The sequence below is a fragment of the Gallinula chloropus genome, assembly GCF_964237585.1.
Source record: "Gallinula chloropus genome assembly, chromosome: 19".
Classification (NCBI taxonomy): Eukaryota; Metazoa; Chordata; class Aves; order Gruiformes; family Rallidae; genus Gallinula; species Gallinula chloropus.
In genome coordinates, this window is record NC_140104.1 from 5,461,237 (window position 1) to 5,477,132 (window position 15,896).

Below are 15,896 nucleotides of genomic sequence, written 5' to 3' on the forward strand. Positions count from 1 at the left end.
CTGAAAAATACTCCCTATAAAAGCAGCAAGAGAAATTGTTTCCATTTCCATAAGCAACAAAACATCATCAACCTATTGAGTAAAACCACATCCTCCATGCTAGCTGCCAAGCCTATGTTCTTGAATCACAAGTTATTAAAGGCTCCATAAAAGCTTTAAAATACTTTAAATGTCGTATTATTAAATAACTTTAGACTGATTTCTAAAACATACTTTTCCAAAAAGTTGGAATGGGACTGCTTTTACATTAGGAGGAATACATAAACCTTTGTTTCAGTAAAATGGGTACGCTTGCTGCTGTGCAACCATGTAAGGCTGTCTGAGCTCCACTTCTAACGATCGAGGACGAAGTTATCTCTAATGATGTGTGGTAAGAACTAAGCTACTTAAATGTTTTTTGAAAGTTGCTTGAAGTGTTTCAGTAATAACAAGCATGATATACAACTCTGGTGGACTGGCAAGTGCTGAGGCATGAGAAGGATCTGGAACAGGGCAAAAGGAGCAAAGAATAGATGGAAACCGTGGGCCTGTCTCTCCTCACTCAGACTATCAGAAAATACAGTTATTTTTGCAGTAAATGTGCTGTGAAACTCAGCAGTTTGTCAGAAGACAAACGGGTCTTCTCCAACAACTAACAAACAGTCCAGCTGTTCTGTCCCCTTCAGGCATAAGGCAGGTTTAACATAAAAGCCTTACAGCAGGAAAAATCAGGAAGGAAAACAGCCCTGGGGTTCCAACAGGGCTGCAGACAATCAGAAATTTTGCATCTAAATTCACAAGTAAATGGAACCAACCCATTATTTTCAGCATCCCTTTTTTCCAAAACACTTTGCACCCACAAGAACTTATTCAAATTACTCTTTTGAGTGATCATTATTTTCACTCTATAGCAGCTTTTCATTTGTACTTATGAAAACAGATTAAAAAAGCAACAAATGCAGCTTGAAAAATATGCTGGCAGTAACCTGAATGGATGTGAAACAGGTTCATTTTGTGACCTTAAACTTGAGTAGGTTTTTGAAAGGGAAAGGGAGTTTCACTTAAGAACTCTCTTGTTAAATAGTTAACTTTTCTGAAATTAGAAAGACTTTGATTCGTGACAGATGTTCTAGACACCAGTATGTAGCAGATCTCCCAAGTCAGGCTACTGAAGAACACCTACCTGGTGGAAATGCGGCTGAACACAGCATTGAAGTTATTGCAGCTGAGAGAAAAAAGCACCCCAGAGGCAGAATTTCGTAGTTCAGCTGCATGCTGGTTCCCTTCACGGTACGTGTGGATGAAGTGGCAGATTTCTGGCAGCAACTGTTTTACCAGCATCGTCTCGTCTAGTCGCATGGTATCCTTTGGTTGCTAAAAATAAACGTTCAGTATTTCATTAAATTCTACTTTGTAGGTTTGGAGGGGGGGGAAAAAAAAGGGAGCATCTGCCACTAGCAGGCACAGAATGTGAGCCTAAACTTCTAGTTCTGTCTGCAGGCTGCTGCTGGCCACAGGGTAAGTGGCCTACCCAGAAAAGGCTGCTCTCCATCTGAACAGCAACCCGCACCAACCAAACCATCGCACGTTTTCGGTTAAGACACCAACATACAGAGAGCACCAAGCTGATCAACACCATCAGGGATCATGCAAAATACAGAACTAGTGTCTGAAGTAAAGCACATTTCTGTTCTGATGAATGCACCCTGCTGATCGGTGTGAAGCATCAGCAGCAGAGCTGTAACTATCCCGGCTTTGAACGGAAGCTCAAAGGGCAAAGACCCACCCTTACTTCTCTTTGGGACAGTATTCTAACCAGCAAGTACTTCACATAAAAAATCTAATGAACAGAAAGGAGGTGCTTCTCCCTTGTTCTTGCCCAGGATCACTCTATATGAGTAAAAACCAGCTTAGCTTTCCTGCAAAGAAAAATGTGATTTTTGCCAGTTTGCACAGTGTGAGACATAAGGAAACTATTTACAAAAGAATTCAAAGCGAAACTTTGCTCTACTAAGAGCAAGTTTGAACAGAAGGGTCAGCATTAAAGCTTTCTAAAATTCTACCAATGAATTTACCATAGGGAATTGGGAAGTTTCAGAGACTCCCACTTAGTTGACCTGAGTCCTGTTGCCATGAGAACTTGATGAAACATTGAGCAAGAACCGCGAGCAAGAAATACATCTGAAGATATCACAGAACACAACGCTCTTTGTATAGAGCTTTGGCTCACTCTTGTTAAACATATACAGGCTCGAAACATTCTCACTTGAATTGACAATGCAAGATGTGCAATTTTAGGCTGTTCAAGTTTCACCATCTAGCAGAAAAAAGCCACTAACATTTCAGGCAATATGCATATAAGAAGTATTTTTAAAGAATTAATTTCAAGAGTTAAAAGAGGGGTTTTTTGACTCACTGCATCAAAGACACAAAAAGTGCCAAGAAGAGGTATTTTCCTCAGCTGCAAAAGCTGAAAACTATTCTGGAAAATGTATTTCCTGGATCTTTCGTGAATTTAGAAGAAGCCACAGTTATTCAGACTGTTTTAGTACTGGAGTATAAGATATGCTGCTGGACAAATCTAACTGTAATAAGGTCATTACCTTATAAAGAAAGACCCTTCAAAAACTGTTGCAGGGGAACAGCAAAGAGCTTTAGATGATTTCATGACATTCATCCAGGAATACAGCTTTAAAAAAAAAATTCCTTTCTTGTTAAAGGAATAAACCATTGCAAATTTTGCTCACAGAGAAGTTTGGCTTTGCAATTACAGCGCTCAGCAGTGTCAGTTGTACAACCACTCACGTCCCAAAGGTAACAGCAAACTGCCTTGCAGCACGGCTCTGACTGGAAACCTCAGGACTGGGCTCCCAGTGGAAATGTGGACATGGTTAACTAATGTAATCTAGGAAACACCTGCAAAAGTCATCTTTAGACCAGCGATAGCACAGTTTCTGCTGTATATACAAGCACATGAAAAATTATTTCAACGAATGGAAGTCTTAAGAAATTGAAAGAAAAATCAACCGTATGCGGAAAATTTAGTCGCATAACCCAGCACAAGTGTTTCAGTTTTACCTGCCACCTTTCACATGAGTTACTATCCCAATACTACTTCTGTTTAACTGTGGGATGAAAATGTTTTCATGCCTCTACTCAAACAATACTGAGCAGAATATGCCACAAGCATTCAAAGCACAGAAAAACACAGCGAAGCTTCATAACCACATCTCATTCTTCACTGGGATTGTACCTTCCCTTCCTCCAGTTCACACGTCCCAGTACAACTGTTTGCAATTCTCGTTAACAAATTCTTAAAAGAAAATAACTATTTATAAACCCACAAATTACTTGAGTAGTGGGAAGGGCAACTTCAAAAGTTTACTTGAATCTATTTAGCTGAAAAGAGATCACTTGTTTTAGGCAAGAAAAACACACCCCATAAATCCTTAATTTATCAATTACATCAACTCCTTGCCTTTATAGGACATTTTAGTATCTTTTAATTGGCATTAATCCTACTTTGCTCTCAATCAGATGAGTTTTACCTTTAGTACCAGTAATAACAGATACACAAGCATCTGACTTGTATTCTCCTACTTAGCAATTGCTTATGCAAGCCTACTCACCCCTGCCAGACATTTTTCCAGTGTATCCAAGATAATCAGCTGAGATAGATACAAATTCTTTTCAGCAGTTTCTCCAAATATTCTCTAGAAGTAGAAAGAATACAGATTCATCTGAAACACCGAAATCTGACTCGTAATGCATTACTGTAGCAAAGTGGCACCATGAGCTACAGCTCTTTCACTGCACTGGTTTTGAGTTTAGAAATAAAGTCAGCAAAAATTAGATTAAAATAGGAATTAAAACCTTATCGTTGAAGAACTCTCTTTGTCCAGTCTGCAGTGCCAGATCTAATAAGGAACAGTTACCGCAAAGTGGGACAGGAGGTACAATGCAGCCCCTTACCTTCCTCCAGCCTATAATTTATTCAGAAATGAAGGTTGTACCTTTTCAGAAACTATTTTGGTATCAATTACTGCTGACTCTCTTCCAATTATGTATTTCATTGCCAACATCTTAATAGAACTGATGTTAGGACAAATCCATATCGACAAGCTTAGCAGAGTGTTGCAAAATTCAGCACGGACCACAGGAAGAAACATAAGACCCTCCAAAAAGATGCCACACTCCAGGCACAGGCCGAAGGCAGCATTCCATTGGGTGTTTAACCTACCACCCCATTCTACTGCCAGCAACAGTAACTGGCTCCAGCAATATTAAGACAGCAAAATAAAGCAGAAGAGATTTAGCCAAAAATGCATCAGTACTACTGCCTACATAGGGAACATGCACAGAAGTCACCCAAAGAAGTTATTCTTTAAGCCACAGGAGAGGTTGGCTCAGCTAAGTTTCAGCAGGGTGAAAACCTGCTTCTTTCTAAATCAGGACTGTTATAACAGTCTATTGGTCTGGTTTGTTTCAGCTGTAAAAATCCTTCAGAAACACTGCTGATTCATACAGTAGCTCAGTCCATCAAACACTAAAAAATGTTAGGTCTTGGTCCTCAGTGCAAAACAAATGTTGACTCTAAATGACATTTTACCCAGGTCTTTCCTCTCAAAATCTGTGTCACAGAGGTCTATATCATGAGAGGTCTTTCCTCTCAAAATCTGCAGTTTCCTCATCAGACAATCATCTTGCACATCGCCATACTCCTTCATGGCCAGTTCTGTTACCTGTTTGTGGAGATTCCACATGATCACAAATTCCACAGCTTCAAAACTCCAGGAACTAAACTTTTTTCATGACAAATCCAAAACCAGACCTTTCATTTAATTAAAAAAATTAAAAGTAATTCAAACCACACCTCTCTCATAAAGGATCCTGAACTTTCCATTTACCCAACATGGTGGTGGTGGTTGTTTTTCTAGAGTCCACACTACAGACATCCACATTTCTCTTTGGTTCCACTGGGACCTATTTTAAATGCCAGTTTTAGTGGTGCTGATGAGCCAAATATTTTGATGGATTTCAGAAAACATTTTATGGTTCCCTTGGAGGCAGGAGAGAAAACCAGTATGTAGAAGGAAACCATCTACTAAGACACCTGGCTCTAACAACTTCTCTTTGGGAAACTGTAGAAAAATCACCTTCAGTCTCATCCTTTCACACCACTCTGCTGCCCTCAATATCAACATTAAATGGTCTAACAAGAGGCTGCAGTCCGTACCAAACAATAAAGGGAAGGGATGCCTATCACTCCCACACGTTTTTCATTCCTTTTTCTTACTGACCAGGAAGGGATCCCTTCAAAGGTATGAGTCTATCATGGCAGTGTTAAACAAAACTGTTTTCAAGGATTTTTCTTACGAGGTTCTGACTGAAATTCACCTACTTGTTAAATTATGTATCTAGTGTATATCTACACAGAAATACTAAAGCATCCAAACTGTCTGGGAATTTCAAATAGCCTAAGCTTGAAACCCTTTTCCCCTCTTTTTCCCTCTCTTCCTTTCCCAAAATGATTCTTGGCAAGTCATGCTCTAGCAGGATGCAAGGAGGGAAAAAATCCAACCCTCCTAGTGCTGCTACTCAGCAGCTCCTCTGCTCTGTGGCATTCCTCCTCTAAAGGCTTTGCTAGCATTGCTTCCCTAGTAAGTGAAGCACCTTTCCATGCAATGGAAAATATCCCCCCTCACGTCCCAACAAGCAGCATGTTCCGCTGGTATCTAAACACTGCTTGGACAGCCAACACAGGTACAGCTACGTACCCTCTCCTTGGCTAGCAGCACTTTCCCTGGTACAGACCATTCCTATAACTAATGGATAATTCCCCCCAATCATGGAATCACAGAATATTCCAAGTTGGAAGGGACCCATAATGATCATCACCACCTCCCTTTAGATTCTCCAGCCTCAGTTACCCTGTTACACGTACACAGCCCAGTGCTGCTGCTGAACTTTAGCACAGGAAGATGAAAACTAAAATAAAGGGTAAAAGGGGAGCAACAACTGGGCTGGATTTCCAGAGACTGCAGACTGTGTGAGAGGAAGAAGTAACCACCATCCTGAAAACTAACTCAACAATCCAGGTTTAGAAAACTTACCATGTTATTAACATTTTTTAAGATATTAGTGAGACCACTGATGACCAGGGAAAACTTGTACTTGGAAATGTTGATGAGACATTCCTTGTTGTGCTCTGTGCTGACTTTGGTGTGGGTATTCTGCTGGCTTGCCTTTATTGGAAGCTGCAAAGAGAGAGATATGCACTGTAAGCTGGTTTCATTGGAATTCACATCTTTAAAGATGGGTTAAGAATTTTAAGACACCAGAAACAGCTTTGAAAAACATTCTACAAGAGGCAACTACAAACACATTATTTCATTTTCTCTACAATTATCTTTCTATTAGTTATCTATGAAACAAAAAACTGAAGTTCAGCTGTTCCTTTATCTGGATTGAAACTAAACCTCTATTTTGTGATAAATTTTCTACAAATCAAATGTCAAAGCAATCAAAAGGAGCAGAAAATTCTGAGTATGACAGAATTCTGAGAAGAAAAGTTTCTTTATTTCAAAAATTGGCTTGTTAAATACCACAAGTCTTTGAAAGGCTACTACCTGCAGGGAAAAAATGCATCTTGAAACCCGAGAGGAAGGAAAAGCCCCAGCAGCTCACAAAGCAGGTGAACTGGAGGGTGGTAATAGTGGCTCCACGCACATCCTCTACTCCTTGGTAGGACAGAACTGGCCAAGAGGTGCAACCAAGTCCCCAAGGAGCCACCACTGGCAGCCTCCACACGCCTTGCTTGGTCCTGGCTGCACCACTGCCACCCAGGTGATGAAGTTCAGCCTCAAACAGGCTTCAAGCACAATTGAGCCAACCAACCCCTGAGCCCACGATGCCAACCCCTGCCCAACATCCAGTGGTAAAAACTAGCCTGGAAAGGCCAGTTTCCCAGAGAAGATAAGATTCAGAGTGACTACACAAAACTGAGATGCTGTTCCGGCCGTGTGAACACTGGGCACTTTGTTTCACTCCATACCCAAATTCTTCAAGGGTCACAAACGAGTCACTTCCCGAGCTCGCACCCACTGTCCTGCACGCTCCCCGCCGCAGCCAGCCCCTTACAAGACACCACAGGAAAGTGTGGGAACCGATTCATCAGGAAAATGCACTTTACTCAGGATAGTTCTGGGCTCCCTGGTATAAAAAAGACAAGGATCTCCTGGAGAGAGTCCAGAGAAGGGCTACAAAGATGATTAAGGGCCTGGAGCATCTCCCCTCTGAGGAAAGGCTGAGTGAGCTGGCACTGTTCAGCCTAGAGAAAAGAAGACTAAGGGGGGACCTTATTAATGTTGTCTTAAGTATGGGATGCAGGAGGAATCGGCCAGCCCCTTTTCAGTGCTCTGTGGAGACAGGACAAGGGGCAATGACTGCAAGTTGGAGCACAGGAAGTTCCACACCAACATGGGGAAGAACTTTTCCCCAGTGAGGGTGAGGGAGCCCTGGGACAGGCTGCCCACGGGGTGTGGAGTCTCCTTCACTGGAGATATTCCAGCCCCGTCTGGACGCCGCCCTGTGCAACATGAGCTGGGGAGCTGCTGTGGCAGGGGGTTGGACCCGATCATCTCTCGAGGTCCCTTCCAACCCCTATGATTCTATGATTCATATTCTTAAAAAGCAACAAAATGTGGGAACAAAAAATTAATCCGTATTATCACCTCGTATTATAATTCACACGTGCCATTTGTATTTTAAAGCATGAGCTACAAATTGATAGAAATTTTAATTGCTACTACAAATTTTAACTAATTTTGGCTGAAATTTCAATAAACGAGTATTCTGAAAGACACTGACAGCTCACAGTAAATGTCACAACATGGTACTTTGCATCAGAAAGGGCATCTCTCAAAAAATAACAACTTAAGAGAGGTTAAAAGAAGAATTCCAACGAATTAGGGTTGCTTTACAGCTGCAAAAAGCAACGCTCCAGGTTGGGACCTCTGCAGATTTGGTGAGGGCACTGTCAGCCGGTGAAGCTGCCGTCTGTCAGCAGGCTTGGTCACCGCTGCCAAGCTCGCACATCACTGTCTTCCTGGATAAAGGTCAAAGGCACATCTTTAAAATATGGGATGAAGGAATTCAAGGACCCCAAACCTGGAACTTCTTTTCCTCAGCAGGTTGAATGCCGGCTGGCTAACACTGACACCTTCCATTTGCAGGGAAGGTGACCTCTTTAAAACACTACTTATGCCATTTCCTTTCCATATCAACCATATCGGTTTGGGGTTTAAGTATCAGCTCTTTTGGGACCATTGAGGAGGACTTCAGTGGAAACTGCCTGGGTTCTCCCAAGGGTGGTTGCCTCCTAAGTAAACAAAACAACTGAACTGCTGTGCTTGATCACACCAAAGGCCCAACAAGATCTTCGGAGGACCTTGCGCTCGATTTGGACAGCAGCATGGGATCTCCTGCACCAAGTGCTGCCTCCAAGGCACCTCACCAAGAGCCACCATCGGCTCTGCCCCTTCGTAAGCAGGTGTAATGCTTCTTCCCTGCCAACCTCCTACAGCAACAAGCTCCATCGGGCACCCGAGGTCATTCCCACTTCAGACGTGCAGATTGTAACGCTCTGAAACTGGGCGATGCGTTTCTCTGTGCTGATTTAAAACTGGGAAAAGCAGAACAAATGGCATTTATGACTCAAGCTTTGTTTTCATTGTTGGATGTTATTTTTACAATACATTTTCGGAAGTCATTAGTGGAAGATAGATACATTTAGTTCAAAATTTCACCATTAGTAATACTTTTTATTTAAATTTTCAAGTCTCCGTGCTGACAACAGCAGAAAAAGCTCAATACCACTGAGTGATAAAACACTTCAGAAGTGCCTCTCAAAGAAACTGTGTCACAGATCCTGTTCTGCATGCTTCCACGGTACAGAAACATCGCATTACACACTTCTGGAGCTTCCTGCCACAACAGCCACTACAACAAGGTCATCTAGAAGTAAAACTGCTTTTTATACTACCATTTAAAATAGGAAAGTATATAAAAAGGAAATATTAGCACTGTTGTTTTGGGTTTGGCTTTTGGGGTTTTTTTTTTTCCATTTCTCATCTATTTCCTTTGTGCCTTCTGACATGCTGGAACATTTTGTGTCCTCAGCAGAAGGCAGCGCCGGTGCTGAGTGACCAAAAAGAAACGAACTGCTATACAAATGTCCATCAATTTAAACATTATCAGAGAAAAAGAGAAAAAAAAAAAAAGAAAATACTTGAAATTTTATTTTATCTTTAATTTTACTTTAAAAAAAACCTGATGCAAATGGTTTCTCATATAGCTTTTATGTCAATTAGAAATGGAAATTAAAGAACAAAGGTTATATTTAACTGGAGCTCCAAACTATGGACAAAGGGATAGCCCACTACTCATCCAGCAACAGGCAACCACCTTCTAACCGTGCCACCCACACTGAGGGATGCCGCTGGGGACCCTCGCTCTGGTCTGCTCAGACTATGTCCCATCAAGGTGTCAAATAAGCTCCTGGGGACAGGGAACAGAGGCACTCTGGTCTGCAATCTGCCTTATTTTATGCAGTGGACAAAGACAAAATAGGTAGATGTAATGTGGAATCTTTCCAACTATGACATTTTAAATCTCTTAAGATCCATTAAAAAAAGAACATTGCTGCAAAGGACAAGGAGAAGCCATTAAGTAGCTGAGGCTGACGGTTTCAATAACACAGTACAAGACCCCATGCATCCCGAATTCGGGACACAAGTCCTCCTGTACATCAGCTATTGCTGAAACTAGGGAAGCCAGTCTCTAAGATGAAGCGACAGGCAGGAGATCCGCCAAGCTGCCAAAGGACTTCCCTCCACCTCCCACTCCCACCTACCCTCTCCCGGTGAGAAAGGCCTTTCAGTCTCTTCAGACCTGCAAGACCACAACTTTACCCATCTAAATAAAATTTTAAGAAGTACTTGATCATTGCAGAGGGGGGAAAAAGTCAGTGTGCATGTTTGACGAGATCTTTAGTCAAATCAGGAACAAGTGCTTTATCACTTCAAAGTCACTAATTCAACTTCTTTGTGCAAGACACAACTTTGCAGAACACCAGAATTCCCAGTCTGAAAACTAAGCCCAGTCTGCCACCAGATTCAGGGTGACAGCTGTTGACATCACCATGCTGACCAACCTCCTGCTGCCCCACCATGCACCAGTACCCACAATTTGGCACTGCCAAGGTTCGACCCGCCATGGTGGTGACAGCAGCACCCGCTCACTGCCTCTGCAAACTCAAGACAAGCGTCGAGGTCCACAGCACCTTCAGAGGGGAAAGTGGGGCTATCCCAGGGACCCACCTTGGGGAAGGAAACTCTCTGCTTGTCCAGAACTGGATCTCAGCAAGCTGCTCAAGAGGACAGAATGCATCAGGGGCTTATGCCCATGACTCAGACTCAGGAAAAAGTAACAAATGTGACATCTAGAAAAAATGCCCAGCACTATCCTTACCAGCACACACACATCTGCCTAGCATTCCCATCCAAATAATTCCTTGGAAGTTCTTCAGTAGGCTGCAAGACCCAGATGGGCTGGGGCAAGACAGAAGACATACGGCACTGCTCCACCCTCACCATCAGCACTGTCAGAAACAGGTACAAATTCCTCTGGAAACCATGAGGCGTCTTCCTCCCAACGACAAACACGTGCTGCATCCCCTTCTGAAGGGGCACTACTTCATAAAAGAACCTCACAAGTGAGTCTTCAGAAGAACAGAGAACCCTGGAAAATAGTTTACATAGGTTGCTCAAAAAAAACCCACTTTCCAAAGGGTAACTACAAGTCAGTACTGCCCACAGGGGGGTATTTAGCCATACTGTAACACAAACTGCTGTGTTAAGGGAGGGAGGCTCCTCAAACCACCTCAATGCTACTCAGGAGCTCATTCACAGGCTCAGGTAATGCCTGTTGCACACAGCCTGGTCCATTATCTGTCTGTGAGCAGTACAGCACATCATTCTGAAATACATTACGCACACGTTTTAGAAAAATAAGATCAAAACTGCCTCAGGTTTATGTTAGAGAGATGAAGGAGCACACTTTGTGCCTAAGAGCTGTGTTATCGTCTGTCTGGGTTCTTCCCTCCAGTGGAAATCTATTCCAGACAGAGGAACTGCAGAAAAAGTTCCACCTTGGGCACCGAGCAGTGCTACCTTGTAGCAGGCACCGCATCACTTGGGGAGCACCAAGAGAAACACTTTAACACATGTCTTATTACTACCAGCGATTTCCTAAGGAGCAGAGATGAAAAGCAACAAGGAGAAACAGCGAGCTGGCACTGCCGGCAGTGCTCTGCAGGTCTCTGACTCCGTACAGATGTCAAATGCTGCAGAGAGCACCAACAGGAGGGAATGTTTGCTTTAATTTAATGACTTTTAACAAAAGTAAGGATGGGACAGTCCTACTGGCTCTCTGTTATTACAAAAGGTTTCCCAAAGCAATCAAACCTTGCAAACAACAAATGGGGAGCCTAACCATAATCCACATAATAAAGGGGTTTTGTTAAAGCGGATCATAGTCACTTAAGTCACCGCAAGTTTATACAGGATTAATACCTTCTATTGCATCTGACAGTTTACAAACAGTGTGAGATTTAAATGGCCTGGGAAGGAAGGCTTCTCTGCCCGTGCTCAAAACTACTTCACTGCTGTACCATTCATCCCACAATTTCAACTGGTAATACATTTTAAGACACTATAAAAACACAGTACATAAAATTGTGAGCATTTTAATAGGGAAAAAAAAAGATAATTTTATTTCACAAAGACCTGATTATGTCTGGAACCACAGAGGATTCCACTGAAATATAACCCAGCCTCTCTGTCCTACAGCAGCCTGATTCTGTCCTGAGCACTCAAAGTTTTGAAAAAATCTACCAACCAGCCCTACATACACCATGAGTCCAGGGATATCGCGTGTGCTGAACAAGCACAACGAGATCAGGCCTCACGTGTGCCATCATCAATAGCTTCTTTCTGCACCAGCCGAAAGCTCCGCGCAGCCTGCAAGGGGAGCTCACAGAAGAGTGCACTGCAGCAGTTGGAGTCTCGGAGGGGAGCGCAGCTGGGCACGACTGGCAGCCTGCTCAAAAAACCTATTCCGTGAGCCAGCCATCGGTTCATTTATAAAACCAGGCTCGCCAGTCATTCCAGGCCCAGGGAACCGTACATGCAAAAGCAGATTTTGGTTAAAGCAGCATTTATAACAATAAACAAGAGTAGGCAAGAGCAGAGTGGTTTGCACTGATTCTTCTTGTCCTCAATACAGATCAGTATTCGCTCAGCTTGTTGTTTCATCTGTCTTAAAATGAGTTCAAGCACTCGGCAAATGAATGAAAAGCCTGTCTGCATCTACAAATTTCAGTGGAAGATGGTTCCATTTTCCTCCTTTGTAAAGGATGGAAGAGACCTTGACAAATGTTGCATCCTCCTCCACAGGAAAATTAAAAAAAAAAAAAGTAAAAACAATCCCCAAACAAACCTCAAGTCACAACAAACACAAGCTCCCTTTCCTTATTCAACCATGTGGATGGTACCAGAGGCAGTGGCTGAATCAGTGCTGAATCAAGGGTCCTGCATTTAGAAAGGCAGAGTACGCAAACACTCCGAAATGCATCACCACCACTAAAACACCGTGCGTGCACCCCGTGTATTTTTGTGAAGGATGAACTTGATGCTCAAATGAGCAGCCTGGAACCTCACAAGTAGTAACTCAGCAGCCACCTGATTACCCAGTAAGGACACAGACGTACGGAGCTACAAGCAGCACGTCCCACCACCGATGGGCAATGCCCCTGGCAGGAGAGACGGTGGCACAATGACCCGGCATGTGGGTGTTCCGCTAAGCGCAGTCACCTGCCCACCGGGCAGGTCACTGTCAGAGCAGGTGAGGCAGAGGTAACGATGTAGGAAAAGCAAACAATATTGACAGCCCCAAGTTGAAATTCATAAAGGAGAGCGAAGACTTCTCACAAAGAAAGTCAGAGTCTCGTCCTGCTTCACTGCTGCGTTCACTTGATGACACAATATTAGAAAGCTGTTGCACTGGTTAAACCAAAATATCCAATAAACCAACCAAAATTCTGTATAAACTAAACAAAATTTTGTAAACAGCACCTACCACACAAGCTACACTGTAACCATCAACACCCTATTTGATTCACATTATCCCTGTAATGACAATATTTTAGCATCCCAAAAGCCAGAACAGCTTTTTTCCTACCAGGAGCGGATTCCTCCCATACACCTATCACTAATTATCCCATAAAACATATAGAAAAATAATTCAGCTTAAAAAGCTGAAGCTCTTAACTCCTAACAGATGTTGGCAAGCCCAATTCCACAATATACATAACAAAGCAAACGACAAAGCCTAGGGCCTTCTAACACCAGTACACGAAGAAACATTTTGTTGCATTATTGGGAGCATAATCAGTACCATACTTTTTAAGTTTATGGAAAAAATGATCTCTGACTCAAGATAAGGGGGGATGAATAAGTTAACTATGCAAATATGCCTAATACGTCTTGGAAAAATCTGCATCATTTTAATGTCAAAATACAAGGTTTGATATTTTCCTTTTTAAAATAAACTTCATTTGCAGCAGCATTAATAGAAATGTAGAAAAGAGCAGCTTATTTTTATTCAACCAGATCCCAGGCTTTCTGCAAGCTGGTAAGGGCCAAGCACCACGGAGAGGGGCACGGGGTTATAGGGCAGGTGAACAGAACTCCCTCTCCAGTTGGAACAGAGGTGGATGCTTCTGGTGATGTTACCAGCTGAACACTTCTGATAGATGTCACACTGAACAGGGCTTCACAGAGCTGCATCTTGTGTGACACAAAGGCTGCACTCACACAAGAGCAAAATGAGACAGAGCACACAGGAACCCATCACTGAGCCCAAACTGAGCTCACACTTACACATCAGGAAAGCATCCTGGGAGTAAAAACACAGAGTCTAAGCACTGAGCTTAGCCCCACTGAGAAAGTCAGGCCACCTAATCCCAGTAAGCAGTTTCTGTATGTGGATCAGAGACATACAAAGTCTAAGGCCAACAAATCCCTCTTCCTTCCATTCAGAAAATCCTTCCCCAAACTACCAGCCTCGACTTTAAAATTGTAAAGAGAAGCACATATCCATCACTCCCACAATGCTGGCGAGAAAACCACGGGCTGTGGGATACCGTTATAGCCCAGGGATGTGGATGAAATCTCACAGCTCTGACGCTATGGGCAACAAGGTAGAATTGCCTGAATGGCTCCAGGCAGTCCTCCTTTAACTGATTCACGAGGCTTCACCTCCTTCCTGACAAACCCGACGCTGCAAAGCAAAGCCGTGCACTTCACAGGACTGCCTAGGCAAAGCAAGCACACTTTTGGAAGAGATGGGGAGCAGAAGCAGAGCGGAACCAGGCACCTCACCCCCCACTCCCCGTACAGCTCGGTACGCCTCTGTACCCCACGCAGGTTGCTCAGGGGAGGCCGCTCTGCCACCGAGACCGGGATCCCCCTTCCCCACAGCAATAGGTGGGCAGCACCGGGCCGGCTGGAGGGGATCGCGGAGCGGCAGGCAGCACCCGGCCCCACCCTGCCACCCTGCCCAGCACAATGGGCGCAGCGAGCCGCCGCCCCCCGCCGGGGCCGACCGGGCCCCCGCCGCCGAGCCAGGCGCTGGGGAGTCCCGCTCCCTTAGCACCCCCCGGCACAGCCAGCAAGCCAGGGGCGGGGAAGGAAGGCAGGAGGCAGCGGTCCCACCCGCCGCCTCCGCCCCGGGGAACGGGGCTGCCTCCCCCGCCGCTCGTCCCCTCCCCGTCCGCGGTGGGCCCGCACCTCCTGCCCCCGACCCTCAGAGGCCCCTCGGCTACAGCGGCGGCCCGCCCCGGCCCTCCCTGCGCCGCCCCTGCTCGCCCACCGGCCCCGGCCCAGCGCGGCGGGGGCGGCTACACCGCCGCCCCTCCTCACCGCCGCCCCCGCTACCTGCTCATCGAAGCGGTTCACCACGGCCTGCACCCACTCCACCGGCTTGTGGGCCGCCATGTCCCCCCCCCGCCTGCCCGGCCGGGGAGGGGGGCGGATCCCCGCGGGGAGGGCGGCGGGAGAAGCGCCGGGCGAGGGGAGGGTCTCCGTATCCCTGACGCGCTCCGGGGCCCTCAGCTCCCCGCGGCCATCAGCGCCCAGGGCCCGCCATGACACCACACCGGAAGCGGGAGCACAGGCCGCCCCCGCCCGCCCGAGCAGCAGCGCCGCGCCAGGGGGAGCGCCGAGACACAAGCGGCGGCGGGCGGCGCCTGCGCGGCCGCGGGGAGGAGACGCGCCTGCGCAGAAGGGGGGCCGAGCGGGAGGTGGGAGGGGCCGTGGCGCATGCGCCGTCCGCCGGGGGCGGGGCGGGACGCGGAGCGGGGCGAAGCCCCAGGTCAGGCTACGCGGGGGTGTTCGGTGTACCCGCTGGTACGGCTCGGCCCGACTCATCTCATCCCGGTTCAGCTGGGCCCGGCCCGGCCCGGCCCGGTCCTATCCCATGCAGGCCCGGCCCGCCTCATCCCATCCTAGTTCTGCCGGTCTCGGTCCGGCCCGGCTGGTCCGAGGGTTTCCAGCCCTGACTGGCCCCTTCCCTCGGCAGACGGGCGGGCCAGTCCTTGACTCCAACCACAGCGGCCAGTCCAAAGCCACGGTGCTTGAGACTCTATGTGTGGATGCCAGGCTCAGGCTGGCTGTGGAGCCGCGTTTTACCTTTTCAATGAATCAGTTTATTTCCATTTAACGGATTCTGTTACATCTCGAGGCTTCCCTGCAGAACTCCAGCAACTACTAAAAATACACGATGCAGCACAGAAAACC

General features: G+C 45.7%; 1 protein-coding gene across 2 annotated transcripts in view; it reads right to left on the reverse strand.

Annotated features, from left to right (window-relative positions):
- Positions 1 to 15,095, reverse strand: part of NF1 (neurofibromin 1) — a gene marked incomplete at both ends in the record, with an annotated part of 87,875 nt that extends 72,780 nt beyond the window's left edge. For both annotated transcript variants that reach the window (XM_084272852.1, XM_084272851.1), the window contains 4 exons: positions 1,163 to 1,353; positions 3,609 to 3,692; positions 6,093 to 6,236; positions 15,036 to 15,095. In XM_084272852.1, the coding sequence (XP_084128978.1) occupies positions 1,163 to 1,353; positions 3,609 to 3,692; positions 6,093 to 6,236; positions 15,036 to 15,095 (479 nt within the window). The remainder of the gene's footprint in view (positions 1 to 1,162; positions 1,354 to 3,608; positions 3,693 to 6,092; positions 6,237 to 15,035) is intronic.
- Positions 15,096 to 15,896: the final 801 nt, after the last annotated feature.